Below are 22,905 nucleotides of genomic sequence, written 5' to 3' on the forward strand. Positions count from 1 at the left end.
GGGAGTAGGCATGATCATGATAATGTGATATTCACACAGTTAATATTTTAAAGTTTAATTTCACTTTAGTTGATCAGTGGTGGAATCCCTGCTGGCATGTCATTTCATTTGCTTGCCGTGCTAATGATGGTTCTGAAGTTTTTCAAAAAACGATTATACGATAATACCAGATTTGATGGTGGATCTGGCCTGTCATTCGCAGGGATGGGATCGTAACACAGCTCCCGGGCATACAGTCTTGTAATTCGTACCAGGCATTCTGGGGCTTCTCCTTTGCTCTGGGTTACAGAGGAGTGAGAAAAGGGAGGCCTGGCTCTTTTTATGGGCCAGAGGCAGACTTCAGATCATGGGCAAAAGCTGTGGGAAACCACGGGCTTAATAATTTGGAAGAGCATTCTCACAGTGCCAGGTGCTCAGTACTGAGACAGATTAAATATTGAGGGAAAGCCTCCCCACCAATCGCTGACTTGCTCAGACACCTATAGTGAGCTAGGCCAGCACTTGAATGAACACCCAGGGGTCTTGCTTCTAGATAGAACAATCATTACCACCCAGGCACATGCCACTTGTCCCATACAGAGCACCATGAATTCGGAGCTCAGGCTGGAACCTGAGCGTATACAGACCAACAGGCTTTGTCTCTTAGTTTCATCATAATGAATCAATCACAGCAGGTTATGATGTCAGACATTTCCTTTTATTGGCTTTTAGGAAACTTCTTTTGGAAAACCCAGAGGTACTGGAAACATCCATCTACCCTACAACCTCCTCGAGGAATGTGGTGAGAAAAATACATACATACACATATAGATATCTCTATGAGCAGTAGAGTTCTGAGGGGGGTTCCAAGGCTCAGAAGCGCTTCTGGAGGGCAGACTGGATGTTCTTCAGGAGTCCCCACTTAGCTCGGTTCTTCCCACGCCCATCTGGTGTTACCACCTACAAGGGAAAGCAAAGAGTGTGTGGGACCATCCACGGAGGGATAGTAGCTCCTAGAGCCCAGGATCATCCCATACACCATCTCACCAATGCCCATGACAACCATGGGAAGCATGCACGCTCAGCCCCTCTATAGAGATGAAGAGCCCCAGACTCAGGGTACCACAGAGCTTTCACAGCAGCCCACAGCTGTTGTGTGCTGCCACTCCAATCCTACACATCAGGTTCTACCTCTCTCAAGGCAGTTCATACAACCGAATGTGGACAAGCATGATAGACTACACCCCAAATGGCCCTTACCACAGAACATCCCCCCACGCTAGCCTCTGGAACTTTGTTTCTTTCCTGTCTTTCAATTTCTAAGTTTCAGCTAATGAGTGGTTTCTTTACTAAACTTGGGGTGACCTGTTTAGGGTGTTGGGGGAAATGACAGTTTTTTTAATTTGTTTTAAGTCTCTGTAGTCTCAACATTAGTTAAGTAAAGAGAAGATTCTTAGAGATGTGTATGAAAGATGAATAAAGCAGAATTTGTAAGTTGTCCAGTTTTCCCCATTTTACATAGACAGGAATGCTATCTTCTAACTCAGGTATGCTTGGTGACTCAGTGCTACCCAAGAAAGGCAAGATTCTGGGCAGCAGGGCTAAGGAGGACCTTCTTAGAAACCTTACAGACTCAACTTCGTCATGCTTCTCCGTGATGGACCTCCATGTCTCCGACCTCGCATCATTCCCAATCCCTAATACACATTTACTGAAGAGGCATTTAGGAACTAAAGTTGGGATGGAAGATCCCACTGCCCATGCAAATTAGGCCAAGAGATACATGAGTAGATGGGGCAGGACTAGGTTCGATTGATGAGGAGAAATGTTTATACGAAGCACAAAGTCTCTATGATAATGTTTTTAATCTTTTATATCTGTGTTGGGCAAAAACAGAGATGCTGCATAGAGAGAATCCTGATAAAGATGAAATGAAAAATGTCAGAGGTGCACAGAGCTACTGGGGACAGCCAACAAGGCCTAGTGGTACTGTGAGTTATGGGGTTTGGAAGTGCATTAAAAAATACACATTTGACAATTTTGTCTCAAACTTTTGTAAGGAGCTCCAAAGCCAACGACTGTGTAGCGTAATGGGACAGAGGTGGCTGGGGAGCGTTAGCGCGAAAACAGCAGCGTCAGGCACAACAGAGGACAGAAGAAGCAAAAAGACAGAATGAAAATGCTACAGAAATTGAAATGATGGTTGGCACCTCCTTCCTTGTCCCACACTGAAGCTGTGTGACGGGGCTTCCCCAGAAAAGGAGAGGAGAGAGAGGCTCCCCGACTCCTGGAAGCTAGATTTGAAACATCAGTTCTAGATTCTGATAAAAACAGTATGGACAAGCAGTGATATGTCCAATCCACTTATGACCATAGATGCAAAAAATCATCTAAAATATCATATAAAAATCAAATCACAGTAACTGAAATAGCTGTTAGAATGACATACGAAAGCAATATGTGATGCCAACCAAGGGCTTATTTCATGAAGAAGTGGAATCCAGCATTAGAAAAGGCAGTCATGGTGAGCCAGAACAACACTTAGAAAGGCCAGGTCCTGGGTTTAATTCATGGCACCATAATCAAACCAAACCAAACCAACCAACCAACCAACCAACCAACCAACCAACCAAAACCCATCATAATTTACTTAATTGATAAAGTCCTAAAGGAGAAAAATCATATGATTACATCAATGAATGCAAATAATATCATTCTCTATGCAAAAGCTCTTGGAATCCTGGAAGTCAGAGATGTTTCTTTAGGTCAATGACTATAAACCTAAATACTGAATAGAAACAACAAAGTCAATGGAGAAAGTTTAGTGTCAGCAACTGACAAGTGTGTCTACTTCTGCCATCCTGGGTCTGACTCAAGGCTCTCGCTAAAGTGATTAGGAAAGAAAAAGAAATATAAACTCAAAGACTGTGAGCGACGAGATAAAAGCACCATTACTTACAGATGATAAGCTGAACCAACAGTCTTGGAATAACAGAGTCCTTAAAGATTTGCCGGGATTCAGATTTATCTAGAGAGGACAATAGCTTTCCTACTGAACCAGCCATCTGTTAGGAATATACTACAATATAGAACAAACACTCAAGGCATCAAAGGTTGTGCACTGTTCACTTTTGTGTTTTTCCTAGATATGTTTAAGGATGCAACATATTTGGGTACACATATGTGTGGCGAAACGCTACAATAAGCAAATTGGTGAGTCTCTTATTTCGCATAATCCCTGGCTTACAATGTGATTATGCATCTAAAATCATAGCAAATTAATCACATATGACACGGTATAGAGTGTAGTCTTACTTCTGTTCATTAGATCACTAAACTATGTAGTTTACCCAGGAACACAAGGTTGAAGACCCCAGAAAACCTCACATAAAGCAGTTTGAATGAATGTTCAGATAATATGGCAAACCTATCAACTGCCTCCCAATTAATTTCTCAATGTCTTTCTAACCCAATTCTGTTTGGATTAAAAATAAAATAACTAAAACAATAACCACAAGGGGTTCCTTCGATGTTTATAAGAATTAGAAAGCCTCCATGACTTGCTAGTCTTTGTTTTGCAAAAGAAGCATGGTTAATGAAGGTGCCTTGGCAATTCATTAGGACAGCACACAGCTGAGACTAAATCCCAGTAAAAGCAGACAGGCACTGACGTGAGCGTTGGGGCTGTTTCGCATCATCCCCAGTCTTTATCTTTAAACATCTTCACTCCACTTTGAGACAAAGACCTCCAGTCTTCTATGTTTTCGGTTCCTAGTCCCATAGCTCACTGCACTGTTAGCCCCCTTTACTGCCCCCATGGCTCCCTGTGCAGCTTACATTTTCATAACATCGTTATGCATATATTATCTCCATTTTTTCCTCCAGCAATGGGTGATTTGCTACCATTTATACAATATTATCTTTACTTTGCATATGGCCCTGTTTCTGCTGAAGCCATTTTTAATTTTTGTCAAAATAGAAAGCAGAATGTTGAGACATACTAGGGGATTCAGGAATGAACCCTAAATATATAGACAGTGAATGCATGATCAAAATAGCACCGTGACTGTACACAGCACAATCCTAGTAGACAACGTTGGGTAAATGGGCTCAGTTGTAGCAGAGCAGATACAGCTGTTCTTTGCATTGCATTTAAAGGTAGACTGTGTACTGATAAGACTGATAAAGGTGAAACTATAAATTTAATAAAAGAATATGTGGAAGATTATCTTTGTGATCTTAGTCAAGGCAGGGACTTTTTAAACAGAACCCCCAAAGGTCATACCATAAAGAAAAACAGTTACGACTTTGATTATTTGAGAGTTTAAGACTCCTGCCATTTCATGGAGTACAATATGAACAGAGGTGATAAGACAAATATCAGAGGAGCAGAAATATTAGCAATGTCTAAAACCATCATCTGGAATACATGGTGTCCCGTGAGTCACCAAGTCAGGAGAGTATAGGGCTGGAAGTGGCATGGGTGGGATGGGGTGGGGTGGGGGAGGTAGGGTAGTGGGCAAAGGGTGGTAACAGGCCACTTATGGGAGGAATCCTGGAAGAGTGTGATCATTTGAAATGAAATGTAGAAAAATAAAGTGAGCTGATGTAACTATCAGGTTGCGCTTGATCAACGCAGGTTGAATTTAGGATAGAAGGTCTCTCTTATGGAAATATTCATGGATGTGGCCAAATTAAGTACACTGCTGTGACAGTTTGTGTATGCTCAACCCAGGGAGTGGCAATATTAGGAGGTGTGGCCTTGTTGGAGTAGGTGTGTCATTGTGGGTATGGGCTTTAAGACCCTCATCCTAGCTCCCTGGAATCCTGTCTTCTGGTGGCATTTGGAACACGATGTAGAACTCTCAGCTCCTCCTACACCATGCCTGTGTGGACACTGCCATGCTCCCACCTTGATGATAATAGACTGAACCTATGAACCTGAAAGCCAGCCCCAATTAAATGTTGTGCTTATAATAACTGCCTTGGTCATGGTGTCTGTTCACAGCAGTAAAACCCTCACTAGGACAATCATGTAGTTTATAACCCAGACATTTCAGTCATAGTGCATTTCTTATATGAAATCAACTATGCTCCTTTAAGTTCATATGTTGTATTCCTAGTCTCAGATATGATTCTGCTGGGTCAGGGCCTTTAAGGAGGCAATGAAGTTAAAATGAGGCTGTTTGGGCAGCTTTAATCCAACCCACAACCATTGTTATAGGAGGACATTTGAGTGTAGACCTCAGGGATACGTGGGGAAAGATCACTCAGGAGCACAGTGCGAAAGACTTTTAGCTAGAGCCACAGCTGTCTAGCGATCCCTGATCTGTAGCAACTTGTTAGTGCAACTCAACCTGACTCATAAAAAATCCAGGGAGACTTTTACACCTCTATCCCAAGCCACAAGCATTGTCTACTGTAGCATTAGTGGAGCTAACCTGGGTGTCCACACTGAGTAGACAGGTGACATGCAAGAAGCAGATACACGCTATGAAGGATGGCATAGCATCCGAAATCCAGGGACAAAATACCCATAACGATATAGATCAGTGCTTCTTAACCTGTGGGCTGTGATGCTTTCGGGGATGGAATGACCTTTTCATGGGGGTCACCTAAGACTATCAGGGAACACAAATATCTACAATTATGATCCAAAGTTATAGTTATGAAGTAGCAACAAAAATAATTTAGTGGTTGTTGGGTTGGGTGATTCACTGCAATAGAAGGAGCTGTATTAAAGGGTCATAGCATTAGGAAGGTTGAGACCACTGATGTAGATAGATCATTCATTCTATCTACACTTCAGGGCCTGGAGCTACTGCTTGTGAGTGGGTGTCTAGGGAGGAGGTGGCAGTCCTTGGGGTGTGTCAGTCACAACCGTTAAGAAGGTATGTGACAGCCTGGGGAGAAGAAAGTTGGGACTTAGTGGCAGAGAGGCCACCTTATTCTGTGTCAGAGTTCCAGCTGCAGTGCAGGGTAAGGAAAGGGCCCTGCAGAGACCCAGGCTGACCAAACAATGGTCTCTTTGGCACATAGACATTTTTGAGGGACTGACAGACTGAGAAGGACTTTGAGAATGGCTTGGAGACAGGAATGGCTACATTCTCTGATGGGCTCCAAAGACCCAGGAAAGCATCAGTTACTGAGTATTGCCAGGCTCAAAGCGTTGCCTCTAAATCTGTTGTAATTCACTAATCTATATAGATTAGAGTGGCGGATCAATGGACCCTCACAGAAGTCCTTTTCTGAACCCTCAAATCTCTGTGTTCTACCTTAGGAGAATTAAGTTAGCTGTTTGGGGATAGGAAAATTTCCCATCACCACAGGCTCACTGCTATCACAAAAGGCCCTTCAGGTGGCAGGGAGAGGCAGAGGGGAGCCTGAGGGAGGGCCGGCGGGAGGGAGACAGACCTAGTTGGAAGTTGATGTCTTGAAGACAGAAGAAAGGAACATGAGTTAGAAATTTGAGTGGCCAGCAAAAGGCGAGGGGTGGGTTCTACCTCAGAAATCCCGCCACAGAAGGATCTAGACACAGATGGTACACTGATTTAAAATTTAGCCAATGAGAACCATTTCTATTCCTGAGCTGCAGAAATGTAATGATTCGTTTGTTTAACCACCTATTTGTCACAGTAGGCAAAGGAAACCCACACACAGAAGGACAGGGCTAATCAGGGTCTCAAGTGTGCGGGAGAAGATGGGGAGCAAAGAGGGAGTGGTAGCCAGGAATGGAATGTGGTCAGGGGGTGTGTTGAGGACCAAGGGAAGATCCAAGGAGGAGAAACAGAGGCCAACACACACACACACACACACACACACACACACACACACACACACATACACACACGCACACACTGCCTAAAACACACTTATCTGTCCTTTCAAAATAGACCATTAGGCTCCTTGATGTTAGAGGCTTTGAGGCAGAGACCATGAGCCATAAGGAACCAGTAAGACAAACATCGTATCCCATTGCCATGGAACTTAGCAAGCTAGTGTTGTTGGGGTCTGACTCAGGAACATGAGCTCAAATTCCAAAGCTCTTTCAAGACACAATTCTGTCTCAGAAACAATAGTTGATCCATCAAAAAGAGACTCAGTGCTTTGATATCACTTCCCCAGAGACATGTGCTATGCTTAAGCTGACCACAGCTTCTATAGCTTCTGAGAGCTTTGTTTTAGAGCATGAGTAAGGGTCTTGGGAAGCTCTGGTGAAGTCTTGTGTGCTGGTACTCCAGGCATGAGCTCTCTCCTCCCTGGCTTATTCATTTACACTTGACTCTGGTCCAGGAGGCTAGAGTTCTGGCTTTGAATACAGACCCATCCCCTGTGTTTTCTCCATATGTGCTTCCTCTTCGAGGAGACATCTGAGACTCCAGGATGATCAGCGATAATGGATAACACAGATTTGACCTTCAAATGTGACCTTTAAAGTGTTGGATAACTAATTTTATTGTTGCATGTATTATGTACCAAAGAAATTTTCTTTAAAAAAATATTCAACAAGTCTTAGGCTATGCAAATCAAATATAAAAGGTTTTCTTTCACATCTTTTATAGAAGTACATAGGCTGGAAGCATGGTGGTGGGAATAAGACGTGACTATGCTACCTCTTAGAAGCATTCAAATGAAACCTTTCAGAGATACGCGTACACCAGTGCCAAAGGAAAAAAATTTCGATTTTATAGGAAAGAGCTAAAGCCATTACTTTTATGAAGCTTTATAAATGTCATTCAAACACACCATCTTATTTTCATTTGCTGGTGAAGCCTTTACTTATGCAAATCATGACAAATGTTAAGGAAGGCAGTGTTTCCTCGGAATGCTAATAGAACCGCAAAGGAGGGAGGAAGAATTACTTCTGAAGGAAAAATCTATACTGTAGCTCTTTGAGTCAGATAAAAATGAAGCTTCCAGAAAACCTCATTAATTAGGGTTCTGCTCATTTAGATATTGTGAGGAAAAGCAAAGAGACAGGCATGCATTTCCCTCTCTTTCATAGGGCGGCAAATTAATCGCATAAAGACAGATTTAGGGGAAGGCTATTCTGACTGTATAAAACATTCTGCCTTCAGGCATCTTATGATACTTTGTGATTATTAATTTTATTTATCAATTTACTCCTTCAGTCCTTAATTTAGACATTCGCCCATATATTCATTTGTTTGGTTACATTTTTACTCATGTTTCCATTCAATAATTAAGAGGCTGCTGTGTGCAAACTGCTTCGGTAAGCACCACAGGAGAGAGAGAGATGAATTAGGCAAGAATTTTGTTTGCAAGGAGGTCATAGTGGGAGAGAGATGAGAAGACTCAGGAGGGTAAGGTGGCGGATTGACGACACGCCTTGGTCTCTCTATCTGTCCCCAGTCCTCCCTCACGTCTAGAGATGACAGATGATTCATTAGAAAAATTAACAGCTACTGAGTGCCCTTCGTGAGTAAGACATTTCTGCAGGATTCTAAAGGCTGAGAAGGCAGATGGAATCAGATTAAAAGCAAAATCTGTAGTCGAGAGCATGGAATGGAAAACGTAGCAACAGGTCTGAGGCTTCGGGGCTCTGGAGAGAGGTCCCCGTGGCAACTGCCACACAGGCTGAGAGGCCAGCAGAGGAACAGCTTGCAGAGCAGCCAGGCAGGCTCTCTCATCTCACTTCCTTGGCATGGAAGTGTCCAACCTCTGTGGGCGTGGGCGTGGGCGTGGGGGTTGGGGAAGCATGATCAGGAGAATAGCCCCACTCTGCAGAACTGCTACTGATAGCACAACCCCACTTCCTTCCTATTCTCCAACATGGTTAGAAGGGACAGGCAAACCCTCAAACATCTGACCAGATTGCTATTAACCTGATTGACCCGATTGACCAGATTGCAGTTAACCCGATCCAATGGCCCTGAGCACTCAGACCACTCAGAGCATGGGTGGAGACGACCCAAGAGTACACGAAAGCTGGGCTTAGTGGAGCAGAAACTTAGGGCCGACTCAAAATGAGGCCGATTCAGAGAGAAGTGGACAGGAGAGAAGGAGGAGAGAGGAAGAGGGCAAGAGGGGAAAAGGAGAAGTGGAGATGGGAGGGAGGTAGGAGAGAGGAAGAAGGAAGAGGAGGGGCATGGGAAGGGAAGGGGAAGAGAAAAGAGAGGAGGGAGGGAAGGAAAGGGAAGGGTGATAACTTTCTAGCTTCTGTGGACATCAGATTTGACAGATGTTTCTTCTAGGTGTGTCTTAGAGGTCTTTCAAGGCTTCCTTCTCTCTCTTGGTGCCATATATCTCCCTTCTTCCAAACCCTAAATGAATAGTCCTGGCCTTTTTTTTTTTTTTTTTTTTTTTTTTACTTTTAAAGAACCTCGAAATCTTATTTGATTGCAGAGAACAGCTCCACAGTTATATAGTATGATAGCTCTTGCCTGTCCCAGTATTCTCAATGTCATTACAATGGCACTCATGAGTGTGCCGTCACTGGGAATTCAGATTAGCATTAGCTCTCCATCACAAAAACCATAGTTTGTTCCTTTGCTTCATGAAGCCAACCTGACCTGCTCCGTGTCTTTTTTTTTTTTAACTACCAGAGAAACCAAAAGTAGTTTTAGTATAAATATGCTTTAAATATTACATGGGATATTCTTGTACTACACGCTTCAATTGTCCTCTGTGAGAAATGCTGATTTAACTGGCTGCTGTGCGTCTTTGCTAAATTTCACACCTTGCCGTCTTCATAGGGAGCATTGCTCCTTTGGAATTTCCCCACTGTAATTATTTCTTACTCTTCTCATACAATGACTGCGAGTCCCTGACTGTGGTGGAAGGAGGGACTATGCTTGGTCATACTCTGAACTTCTGTATCCTAACGCAAAGTTTTGAGTTCAGCAGAACCTATGATCCCTGGATCCAGAGATGAGAGACACTGTCATTGACTGAGAGTTAACCAGCTTTCTGGGCTTGGAGATAGAATTCTCTGTGGTCTCTGCTGATCTAGGAAGCCTAGTTAAGCCAAATCCTGATTCTATGAAGGCATTCCCATCTGATGGGTCAGAGAGATGGGTCAACTGGTAAAGGTTCTTGAGGCCCTCAGATTGAGCCTCTAACATCTGTCTGTGTACTATGGCATGCATGTGTGAGTACATGTGTGGGCATGTGTACATATGTGGGATTCTCCAGTAAAATTAATAGGAAAAACGTTTAACCTAAGAAGTCAATGTACACAGTACCTTGCAGATGTCACTCCACTGCCCAGGACCATTATCATTGATGGCTCTAACCTTGAACAAATACTCAGTGTTGGGGGTTAGATTGTGTAGCTCCAGGTTCTGCTGCAGGATGTCTCGAATTTGTCCACAGAGCTCTGTGCGCACATTATTAGGAGGGGTGGTAACGAGCTCATAGAATTCCATCTCAAAGGAGTCCACGTCTTCTGTTGGGCATGTCCAGTAAACCTAGGAGAAGTGGGTATATGAGCATGGCACCAACACACACTGCTCTGTCCTTCCCCTAGGATTTGTGCGGTAGCCTGTCTGTGGGCTGTGCTTAAGCTGACCCCATCTTCTACAGCTGCGGAGAGCTTTGATTTGACCACGAGTAAGGGTCTTGGGAAGCTCTGGTGAAGTCTTGTGTGATTCATGGAATGGATTTCGGGAACAGGGGGATGATCTTCAGGGTTCTGTTCCTGTCACTCAATGTGAAGGCAATGGCCAGAGATAACGTTTACCAGCTGCCTGTTGGACATCAGCGCTCCTACCAGGTGCTCCTAACTACAGATCTGGGAATTCCCAGAAGCCACTGGGAGGCAGATTTCATCCTCCCACTTCACAGGCACAAGAAGGAGACATTTGGCAAATGCCAGTGGACTCACAGAACATGGTAGAGTCACACAGTTGTCTGGAATGCAAAGTTATTTCCTTCTCTACTCCTGAGAAAATATCCAACAATAAAGACAGTAAGTTCATACTCAAATCATGAGATGTCAACTCCCAAGAAGAGACACAGTAACAAGTCTCAATTTGGCATAGAAACAGTTTGTGATAATAGTGTTTTCATATCATTTATTTATTTATTTGTTTATTTATATATTTAGTGTGTGTGTGTGTGTGTGTGGATGTGTGTGTGAGTGATATGCACTCGAGCATGTTTGTGCACACACCAAATGCCATGGAGTCTATGTGGAGGTCAGAGGACAACTTGCTGGCATCTGTTCTCTTTTCCTACCACGTGGTTCCTTGGAATAGGACCCAAATTGTTAGGTTTGGTGGTAAGTGCCACCATGTTGATGACCCTGAACTTTAAAAAACATTGTATTTTAAAAGCATATTTCTACTGCTCTTATTATATTTTTTGCTAAAGTCAAATGCCATAAGGCACAGCTAATGTATAATTTCACGAGTACTAGCTTTTCTAAATGAAATCACATAGCATAATGAAGTTATTCTGATTTGATCATTCATTCTGATGATCAAAACAAGAAGAACATTTATCGTAACATGCTTTGGAAATGCAGAAATATAAGGGAAGAAAATAAACATCTCCCCTAATCCACACGTTGATTCCTGTAAGTCTTTCTCCTGTCGGGGGAGATGCAAGCACACTCATGCAGGGATCAGGATTGCATGGTTCTGCTTTATTCTCTTAACTTACAGTTCATCTGTCTTATACAGTCAAAAAAAAAAAAAAAACCTGCCCCTAGAGGCCAGCAAGGTGGCTCAGAGAGTAAAGGTGCTTGCTGCTAAGCCCAACAACATGGAGTTTGAGTCCCAGGAGCCCCACAGTGGAAGGAGAGAACTGGTACTCTCAAAGTTGTCCTCTGTCCTCCACATGTATGCTCTGGCATCTCTCTCTTTCCCTCCCCTCTCCCTCTCCCTCTCCCTCTCCCTCTCCCTCTCCCTCTCCCTCTCCCTCTCCCTCTCCCTCTCCCTCTCCCTCTCCCTCTCCCTCTCCCTCTCCCTCTCCCTCTCCCTCTCCCTCTCCCTCTCCCTCTCCCTCTCCCTCTCCCTCTCCCTCTCCCTCTCCCTCTCCCTCTCCCTCTCCCTCCCTCCCTCTCTCTCTCTCTCTCTCACACACACACACACACATACACAGAGAGAGAGAGAGATAAAATGAATAAATGTAATGGAATTATATAAAAAAAGCTTTCTAAAATAACTGACCCCTTCTACAGTCGAGCAGTCAGATTTTTCTGCTTTTGTACTCAGATAAATGCTGCAACAAATATTTTTGGGGCATAAATCCTCATCTGATTTTTTTTTTTTGAGGAGGACAGTTTCTTAAGAAATTATTTCTAAAATTCAAATTGAATCAAAAGATCTCTCGAGATCTTTGGAATACATACAAATAATCTTCTAAGACCAACTCGAACATTTTCTATACTGAAGCTCTGAAAATTTAGGAGCCAGGTCTACATAGACTTAATTATTTTCATTGTAGAGCACAATGAATCCCGGGGAAGGTCCATTTAACGACCCTGGAACAGGGATTTTCTACATCACCATCATCACTACCACCATCATCACCATCATCACCATCATCATCATCATCATCCAAGGATAACTCTTAGGCAGCACATGTGACGTCTCCAAGTCCAAATATGGAGCGGACCCCACCAGCCCTTCTGCTTCAGAACAGGGGCTGTGGACTCCCTGAGAGGCTGGGGGTGTCACTGAGATGAGATACAGCGTGGCCAGAGTTCACCGATGTCACCTGTACCCCATTTCTGTGTGAAGGACAGGGAGAGGCACCATGCTGTGTTGATGGTCTCCAGGAGGGTGCTGTTCTATCTGGCACATTTCTTGTGGTATTAGTTTATCCTCTGAAGCACACATTACAATGTCTCATAGAGGGAGAAGGTAAAACCTGGTCTCTGTCCGATCTCCATTTTCTTGTGTTTAGACCCTACCTACTGAAGTGCAGTCTGCAGACAGCAGCATTGGCAATACCTGGCAGCTTGTGAGAGCTAGACTCTGAGGCCTGGAAATTCAACGACAAAGAATCCACCTTCTAACAAGTCTGCAGGAGATGGTAGTGCTTGGAACCACTAGTCCACATTTCAAGATGCCTACTGTCTTTGAAAGAGGGACAAAAGATGAGCTGTGCCATTTGGAAGCAGGCCATGGAGTAATTTGGGAGGTGTGTCCATGCAGGAACCTCAAAAGAGGCCAGAAACTCCAATTGCCCAGCAGCCCTTTTGCCTCTTGGAGTTTAAATAACATACTCCATAGGCAATTCAATTCAGGCTCAGCTGGATTTCAGAGAGACAGTAAGGCAAAGAGCATTTGTTCAGTGTTAGGTTAAGATGGCCAGTGGCCTGTGCTGTCAGAGGTGATGCAGGTGTGGAGACCTGTAAGACACTCCACTCTCCATATCACCCCTGAGACAGAAGATGGATCTCAGCAGAGAACTGGAATGGTTCTGGGGATGGTCATCTGAATCTTTTCAAACCCAGGGAGCCTGGATCTAAGAGAAGTAACAGTTTAAAGGAACCCACAGCTGGCAGACAGCAGAGACTGCTCACCTAATTCAGTTCTGGACTCTTCCCCATACTTCCATGACCTCCCAAGCCAGTTTGAAACTTTCTTTAGTTCCAACTTGATTCTTTCTTTTGGCTTCTTTTCCCTCCCTCCCTCCCTCCCTCCCTCCCTCCCTCCCTCCCTCCCTCCCTCCCTCCCTCCCTCCCTCCCTCCCTTCCTTCCTTCCTTCCTTCCTTCCTTCCTTCCTTCCTTCCTTCCTTTCGGTGTGGTGTGGTTTGTATGTATATGTGGGTGTGCAGCACACATGCGTGCATGCCCACTTGACTGTTTATGTTAGTGTAAAGACCAGGGGGTTGACACTGTCTTCTACTGTCTTCTCTCTCCCATATTCTACTATCTATAAATCTGTCTGTCTGTCTGTCTGTCTGTCTGTCTGTCTGTCTGTCTACTTACCTACCTAACCCTGAGGCAGGGCCTGTCATCTAGCTGGAGTTCATTGTTTCCACTAGGCTAGCCAATCAGGAAGATCCTGGCTCCCCCTGCCTCTGCCACCCCAGCACTGGAAGCACAGATATACACCAGGCTTTGACATGTGTGATAGAGATGCAAATTCAGTTCTTCATGCTTGCACAACAAGCCTCTTGCTCACTGAGCCTTCTTCCTAGCCTGTGTTTCTTTCAATAGAAAAGCTGTCCATCAGGTTGGGTTGGAATTTACATGCACTTATTATGTTTTCAATACACTGACTAGATTAACTAACATTTCAGGACCCTACCCTACTGACTAGGCTGACTACAAAGAGTCTAGAGGAGTAGACTCAAGTGACCACGTTCTAGAGGCCAAAGCGCTATAGACAACCTTCTCTGACCTCTCTCTTTCATTCTGTGCCCTGCCCTCCACCCTCCCCTTTGTCATACCTTGGCAGCTCTTGGGTACACCAGTGTCTGGTAGATGACAATTGGGCCTGGGGTCCTCACAGAGGTGTCGTTGAAGGAATACCAGTTGTGGAAGCTGTTACTGCTCTGCGGAGGCTGGGTTTCCCCCGTGGCACTCCAGTAGGTGTAAAGGCCATCAGTCGTCTTGGCGGGCGCGGCAGACTGGGCTCTCCCATAGTTCTCCAGACCCATCTTGCCCTTGTCATTGGCGGTGTTGAAGGACATCAAGGAAGAGCTCCGCTGGTATATCTGCTGGTTGCCGAAGCTGTGGGTGCTGAATGTCACCTTCCTGGCGATCATCATTTCCGAGTGGATAGGATACTGGGAAGGGAGTGAGTCCCCTGAGGAGCAAGCCTTTTTGGGTCCTGTGGGAAAGAGCTCGTGGATGGCATTGGAGAGTTCGGCAAAATCCAAGGGGATACAGTGGAGGGAGTGAAGCCGCAGCTGAGGGTCGGGCCTGAAGGTATTCTGGATGCCCTCCTCAATCTGGTCCACCAGGATCTTGGCAGACTGCAGGAAGGCCACCTGTCCTGTTTCCTTCAGGGCTTCTTTGGAGTAAGCAATCAGGCCATCCATTTCGTTCACTTTCATGGTCGTAATGTACACATATTTCTCAATTTCTTTCTGCCTGGACACTTCCAGATTCTCTATCTGTTCCATGATGATCTTCTCTTTCTCTTGAAGGATGGCTCGCAGTTTGAGGAATCCATTCCGGACCTCCTTCCTCTTTGCTTCCTTGTCAGCTTTAAAGCTGCTCTTTAGAATGTTGAATTCCATCAGGTCATTATCAATTTCATATCGGACTGAAAAAAACAACCAAGTCGGTTACCATGAATATTTTCATCTCTACAGATATCAAAGCCATATCAAACCGAAGCAAATCTCTGGACTCAAAGGAAATGGAGAGAGAGAGAGAGAGAGAGAGAGAGAGAGAGAGAGAGAGAGAGAGAGAGAGAGAGAGAGAGAACGCCTAGCTTGGCTGACATAGGCTACAACAGACCTTTGAAGTAAATTCCCCTTTTTTCTTCCTCCACATGCTCCTGGCACTCGTAACTTTCCCCTGGACTACGTCTCTTGTAGCAGAGAAACAAATTTCTGATGTCTACTAAATGGTGTCTTACCAACCAAGCTTGACCGAGTGTTCTTCAGCTATTGATGGTAGACCACTTTTTTTTTTTCGAGACAGGGTTTCTCTGTGTAGCCCTGGCTCTCCTGGAACTCACTTTGTAGACCAGGCTGGCCTCGAACTCAGAAATCCGCCTGCCTCTGCCTCCCGAGTGCTGGGATTAAAGGCGTGCGCCACCACGACCGGCTGACCACTTCTTATAGACATGGACTATAAGTAGTAATAATTCCACCCCACACTCCCAGCCCAGCTTTTTAAATTTAAAAGAGTTTTGTCACTGTTCAGCACTGGTGTTAGAGTCTGGGTGCATGACTTACTAGCTGCTGCCTTTTGCCGACCACTTTATTTAAGCACAGCTGTCTCATGCATGGAGAGATAAGTGTACACCACACCTGTGCTGTATGCTTATTGAGCCTGGCATGGTATATTCCTAGAGCATTCTGGCTAGGGTCATCTGGAAAGAAAGACTCTTAATAGAGAAAATGACTCCATAGGATTGGCTTGTAGGCAAGTCTGAAGGCATTATTTTGATTGATGATTGATGCTGGAAGTTCCCAGCTCTCTGTGAATGGTGCTAGCTTTGGACAGGTGGTCCTGGATGCTATAACATAGCAGACTGAGCTAATCATGAATGGGCAAGCCAGGAGCAGCATTCCTCCATGGCTTCTGTCAGTTTATGCTTCCAGGTTCCTGTCTTACATTCTTGTCATGATTTCCTTCAATGCTAGACTATGATGTGGAAGTATAAAATAAGCCCTTTCCTCCCCAAGTGTTTTTCTGGTCATGGTGTTTTACCACAGCAATAGAAACTTTAAGACAAAGACCTATATGAAGTGGTCCTCTATGAGCGGAGCCATTCCCTAAATGAATTTCTAGGTCTACTTGGAGACAGAGACATGTCTGACCTGGTAAAGACACATTTTGATATTATGAAACTTTTATGGAACTTTACAAAAAATTATTGTACTTTGCTCCAGTATAAAAAGCATGGTTGGTTTTATATAAATTATATTATACACCAATATGAACAACCATGACAGAAGGGATAAAAGGAGCTGGCCAGAATAATACTGCTATTTTGGAGGTTCCCTATTACTATGTGGCCATTAGCAGTTCTTTAAATTTGTTGCCTAAATTTTGACAGAAAGTTCATGGCAGATAACGTCAATTGAGATGATTCTCAGCATTAGATTAGTTCTTCCCCCTGGAAACAGGGAGGTGGAGTTAAAAATAACTGTTATGTTCAGAAAAAAAAAAAAACCATCAGTACCAAACACCCCCCCCCCCCCCACACACACCACCACCACACACAAACAAACAAATAGAATTTCAGGATGTGACTGGAGAAAACTTATTTTTCCCTTTTGGAAAATGGGACAAAAGTTCAGTAAAATTGTAACAAAAATGACAGGATCTTTCTGTGCTTATTATTCTCCAGTTTGTTTTCCAGAGGTGAGAGAATGTTTCATAAGATATCCCATCTTATCCTCACCAACCCAATGAGGAAGCTACCGCCATTTTATAGCTGAAAAAAAAAAACCGAGTCACAGAGACACTAACTGGCCAGTGATAGCTGTCATGGATACCTGTGCAGGCCATCTCAGGCTCTCCCAGTGTCTAGATTTCTCCACCAGCTTGAGCACCTCCCCCCCCCCCCCCCCCGCCCGCCCCCAAAAGGTTCCCTACACCATCCTCTGGTCTTTTCCACAGCTGGGAGTTACACTGAAGGGGAGCAGGAAACTGATCAGGACCTGCTTTGAACTTGGCGATGGCGCTGAAGAGGGCAGCAGACCTCTCGGAGCAGGCATCTATGAGGCTGACCGTGTCATGGCCATTGTGGAAAGCGATCTTGCAGAAAGCGCAGAGTAGCTGGTTGTCGCTGCGGCAGTACTCGTTGATGCGGCTGGATGGATGGTGGATGCAAATCTTCTCGTCCTGGTCCTCGGCGCTGGTGTCCACGAAGATGTGGTCCTGCATGGCCACGTCTGAGTGGAAGGCCTTGAGACAGTCGTTGCACAGGTTGAGGCGACAGGTGACACAGCGTTTGTAGGCAATGCGCCGGGTGCGGCACACCTGGCAGAGGATAGGCCCCGAGGAGCGGTCGAAGCGCCACTTGAGGTAGCCATGCTGCTGCATGTAGCGTTTAGTGAGGCGCCCGCGCAGGTAGTTTTCTGGCAGGTGCATCTGGTGGCTGTAGGGCATACAGTGCGAGCGGCTGCACATGGGGCAGATGAGGATGAAGAAATTCTCCGTGACCTCGGCGTGTTTTTGCAGCTGCCGCAGGCACTTCTCGCATAGGCTGTGGTTGCAGGGCAGCATGAAGGAGTGCAGGCGCAGCCGGTTGCACATGGGGCAGGTGAGGTGGCTCACCAGGTGGCTGCTGGCGGGCATGGTCTTGGGTTCATCCATCTGAGTATCGCTGCTCCCCACGCGGAGGGCGGTCTTAGAGCTGAAAGAAAAAGCAAGCCCAGGCTTCAGGAACAATACACAAGAGCTCCAGAAGGACCAGTCTAGAGGGGTTGCACATAGGAAAGGTGATACACGGTTCCTGCATGGTGCCTGTCTTGGCTTGCCTCCACTCTCTTAGTAAATGAACTCAGTTAAGGCACTGGTACCCATGACATGGCATTTTAAAAGATGATGAAGACTGGATTTATTGTCTGCACAGAAGGCTCTCTGGATCCAGCCAGAGCGCTGTAGTGCCATCCTGCTAATTTTAATTTTGAGAGAGAGAGAGAGAGAGAGAGAGAGAGAGAGCAGAGGGGTATGGCATGGTTAGCTGGCTTGGATTTTTTGATGCATATCAGTAACACCATAAGCATCACACAGGACCACAGTGGCTGTGATGTATCAGAGCAGAAGTAATACTGCTTCAGGATGTTGGACCAGAATATTGTCCAAACCACATAAATGGCCTCCCATGCCCCTTTGCTGGGGAATGTGAGTGACTGTACCTTCTCTTTTTTTCTGATAGACGATAGAATCGTCTGATAGACGATTCGGGCTCCATGTGTTCTAGGTGCTTTCTAGACAGGAGTAAGAGAACCAACTGATTGACTCCATTCTCACTAACTCAAGCCCCAGTCCGTCGGGTTCCTCACACTGGCGTGGAGTGAGACATGTTCCCCCTGTTGCAAATGAGTCAATAAATCCAATCTAGCCCAATTACAGGCATGCTTCTGGTGGCTGTGCCTGGAAGGCAGTGACATTACTATTTCTGTTCTATGTGGGATGGGCCAGAGGAAGGTAGTAAATGGCTTTTCTAAGACAGCAAGAGACAATTTCTGTGCTGATCCTAGAAGCCAGGAACTGACTTCCAGATCAACAGCAATACACAAGGGTTTGCCTCTGGGCAATTTATATATGGCAGGGCATGGCACATTTAGAGTTACCCGTTTAGAGGGTCTTAATCTCTTTTGTGTTCAGTTTCTCCAGCTGTAAATCAAAGATTGCAGCACTTCCTTCATGGGGGTTTACAAAGTATAAATGAAAATAATCTATCCCCAGTGTAAATATGATCCCTGTAATCACCCTCTTGCGCTATCCACCGGCTAATGTCCACAGTAGAGGAGGAAACCGCAAGAGAAGGAAACAGTAGCCAAGCTCGTGAAGGCCCATGTGTGCTTATACTATTGTGAGTTAAGGGTCTCTGTCTACTTGCTGGAGGTCGCCCTCATGGATTCAATGGCAAGAACTACAAATGAAGAGACTATGCTTGTGCAATTCAAGTGCTTGGTATGAGAAGCTGCAATCAGAGTAAAAGCAGTTTAGGAAAGAAGCGACTCTGCAGTGGGAATGGAGATGCAAGCCGATGCACTATCTTTGGCTATTCCCTCGTCTTTCTGTTCATAGTCAGGTCCTGGACTTGACATTGGGCAGTGTTCTCTTCTGACCCCTTCCCTTTCTGATTTCTCTTTCTCTTTGTGTCCTTCTTGGCCAAGGAACCCATGCCTCAGATCACTGACAATCAAAGGAGCTTCCTAGGGTGGCCCTGAGATACAGTGTCTCTGCATAACCTTAGGCAACCTGAGAGCTGGCTTATCCCTGGGTCTTGGATGCTGAGATCTAGGCTTACAGCCTCACTGTTTTTGGCCCTATTTCTTTTCTGTGTCCAAGCCTCTTGCTCAGTACCAGAAGGGTCACCCAGAGTCACAAGTCAAGAGTACATGTTGTAGCTAGATGAGCTTCTCTGATAAGAAAAGTAAGACTTGGAGTCAGTGTATAATACATGGAGGGAGTGGAAGCGATCAGAAAGAGGGAAGGAGGGAGAAAGGAGATACTGTGTGGAGAATGGGCAGGGCTAAGAGAACTCTGTTAATGGCCCAAGGAACTGGAGTAGTTATGAGAAAGGGTCTGAGGAAAAGAATGAATCCAGGAAGGCTAGATTAGACCAGAGTGAAGAAAAAGTTAGGCGCCTGAACAGCATTGGGAGGGAAGGGGTTTGGAGACCAGGAGAGGGGGGTTGGAAGGCAAGCACCAGTACGTTAGAGCTGACTGCCTGGCACTGAAGTACAAACAGGATGTCTGCTGCCCGCAGATTTCCATGCTAAAGCGGCCACCAAGTCCCACAGCCTTGCCTTCTTGCCCTGGTACCCTGCCTCTGCTCCGCTGCACAGCCCACTCCCTGCTAAGTCCTGCTCATTCTCACATCTGCCTTCCAAACCTCTAGGTCCCACGCTGACGACTCCAGTTCTCCCTGTTAGAATCACTGGATGGGGATCGAGTTCTTACAGTTCTGAAGCCCACGTTGTATCCCAAGATCAATGGAAAAGAGAATGCTGAGGTGTGGAGAGCACGCAGGAGCGTTTATTTTTAAAGGTCCCCAGGGGATTTATATGCACTTCTGAATTTGGGAGCTGCTGATGTCTACGACTCTAAAGCACTAGCTGTGATCTTCCCTCCCCTGCGAAATCTCCCTGGCTCCTGATGTCCCTGACATGTGACTTAAAAAGAGCAGCTTGCTAGCCTGTGGGGTAGCCACTTTACTGAGTGACTGAGAACCTGACAGTCATGACTTTGGAGGGGAAAGAAAGGGTGGCTGTCAGCTCAGGGTACTTCTGTAGGTTGCTACCTATGGTCAAAAGCGGCTCCTAGAAGTCCGTACACATCTGGTAAATGCTGCAGTTTCCAGGAATCGGATGAAGAACAGTTTATATTTTTCAGATCATCTAACAGGCTATGGAGCATATACCATATAAAGGGGTCTCCATTTTGAAATGACTTTTTTTTTTTTGTTTTTTAAATTTTGGACCCTTGCCCTAGCTCTGGATTCAAGTCATGACTACCCGCTTCCTAGCTGCTTAGTCTTGGGCAACTTAGTATCTCCCAGCTAAATATTTTCCTGAGTCCAGCTGGCACAGAGTGAGGAGAGGGATGGTTACATGAACAGTACAAAGTTTCTTGAGGGCCATAACTTGTTTGCAAGGTGAGAGCTCTTAGGGTCAAAGGGTACATGTAGCATGCATTCACATCGGTAAAGGAGCTTGGCTGTTTAACTGCTACAAAATTACCATTTTTTTGTTGTGTTTTTGTTTCCCATGTAGAGTATACTCTAGGAAGCACTGGCCTGTTCTTGGGTACCCATAGCTGGCACATGTTCTCCAGTTATTTTGAGCCAACATAGCCAAACAACGGATGGCCAACACTCATGTAGTACTTACGAGGTGCGGATGCTTCGAAGGCGACCCTTTCTGAATGTGATGGTAACATTGCGGCAGCAGTGGCTCTCGTAGTAGTAGCACTTCAGATTGGTGCTGGCCGTGCAGCAGCACTTACAGTTGGGGTCATTGGCCCAGGAGCAGCAGCACCAGTGGCAATTGGGGTTCTCTGCGCAGGTGCAGTGGCAGAACTGGCAGTTCCGCTCATCCTTGTAGGGGCAGGGGAAGCAGGTGCAGTTCCGCTCGGAGGTGAAGATGAACTTGCAGCACAGGCAGGAGAACAGCCGGGGGCAGCATCTCTGCCAGGTACAGCAGGGAGAACACACACACATAGCCGTCTCCATGGCTCCTAGTTCCGTGGTACAAGGCCTCTAGAGTTTTGACAGTGTCCTCTACCAGATTATTGTGGCCACTTCTCTCCCTTGCCCACTCTCGTGAGGCTGGCAGTTTGGGAGTTGTGGCAGGAAGTTGGCCAGTTTATGAGGCCTTCACAGGTGGTATTCCTCCTTCTGAGCTGGTGTTACCTATTTCAGCCTGTGGACATTGCTTATGTCATAATCCCTGACTCCCACCATGTCTAAACATGCTCAGGAGTAGGTAAGAGGAGGGCACCCAGGGGTGGTAGCTGGGATACATACTGGGTGTTTTTCAAGAGACTGATGTCACAGGAGTGGTGGCACCACGGAGCTCTTGGAGGCTTTAGCGGCCATCTGTTGTGTTTCAAGTGCTCACATGGATTTTAGATGCTGTTTTTCCTTGGTTGGTACAGTTACTGCTATTTGGGTCACTTGACGTCAGGGTTTTGTTTTTTTTTTGGTTTTTGTTTTGTCTTTATTGACTGAAAGACTGGGGTGTGACTAATTAGACGGACAGACTGACACCATGTTCCTCTTCCGTCAGCAGAACTCTGACCAGCAAAGCACAATGTTTACAAATAATGGCGCCATCACAGTTAAAGAGACATCACTATTCAGAAAAGGGGCTGAAGGGACAGAGACACAGGCTCACTCATGCCCCTTCAGAGTTCATGATCACAAGACTTTATGCTTAAGTTGTCCACAGGTTTAGGACTCAGACTTTGTTTTCTTCTCCTCTGTACCCTTGCCCTAGCCCACCCCACCCCTCCCCACCCCACCCCACCCTATCCTACCCCACCCCACCCCACCCCACCCTACCCTAACCTACCCCACCCCACCCCACCCTACCCTATCCTACCCCACCCCACCCCACTCCACCCCACCCCACTCCTACCCTACCCTACCCTAGCCTCAATAGAGACATCACTATTCAGAAAAGGGGCTGAAGGGACAGAGACACAGGCTCACTCATGCCCCTTCAGAGTTCATGATCAAGAGGCTTTATGCTTAAGTCACAGGTTTAGGACTCAGACTTTGTTTTCTTCTCCTCTGTACCCTAGCCCCACCCCACCCCACCCCTCCCCACCCCACCCTACCCTACCCCACCCCACCCTACCCTACCCTACCCTACCCTAGCCCCACCCCACCCCACCCCACCACATTCACTTATCAAGAGGTGCAGAATCATTAGCTACTCTGCCAGTGTGCACCCAGGAACTCTAGAAACAGAGCCCTATCTATCAGGGGAAGTCTTGCTTTCCCCTTCATACAGCTTGCAAAGATTAAAGGAGCAGAGGTCTCACGGCCATGCCATCCTAGAACAGGAACGCCGTCTCATTATATTTCTAAAAAACAGCAGAAGTGAGAGCTGAATTTGGCTGTGGGAGTTTAGTGAATAAT

General features: G+C 45.7%; 1 protein-coding gene across 1 annotated transcript; it reads right to left on the reverse strand.

The window, feature by feature from the left end:
- Positions 1–694: 694 nt before the first annotated feature.
- On the reverse strand, positions 695–21,639 carry Trim42 (tripartite motif containing 42). The gene is made up of 5 exons (XM_021172411.2): positions 21,152–21,639; positions 17,243–17,940; positions 14,348–15,168; positions 10,185–10,409; positions 695–939 (listed from the first exon to the last, which is right to left on the reverse strand). Exons 1-5 carry the CDS (start codon positions 21,490–21,492, stop codon positions 853–855), a joined length of 2,172 nt encoding a protein of 723 aa, XP_021028070.1. The 5' UTR covers positions 21,493–21,639; the 3' UTR covers positions 695–852.
- Positions 21,640–22,905: the final 1,266 nt, after the last annotated feature.

The sequence above is a fragment of the Mus caroli genome, unplaced genomic scaffold (genome assembly GCF_978045245.1).
Source record: "Mus caroli unplaced genomic scaffold, Mus_caroli_1 scaffold_11, whole genome shotgun sequence".
Classification (NCBI taxonomy): Eukaryota; Metazoa; Chordata; class Mammalia; order Rodentia; family Muridae; genus Mus; species Mus caroli.

Excerpts from the sequence above, each read along its gene's own strand:
- Trim42 (XM_021172411.2), bottom strand. The coding sequence starts at position 21,492 with ATGGAGACGGCTATGTGTGTGTGTTCTCCCTGCTGTACCTGGCAGAGA. Across the intron at positions 15,169-17,242 it reads CATCGCCAAGTTCAAAGCAG|TCCGATATGAAATTGATAAT; the intron begins GTCCTGATCAGT and ends TGTTTTTTTCAG. Across the intron at positions 10,410-14,347 it reads TGTACCCAAGAGCTGCCAAG|GTTTACTGGACATGCCCAAC; the intron begins GTATGACAAAGG and ends CACTTCTCCTAG.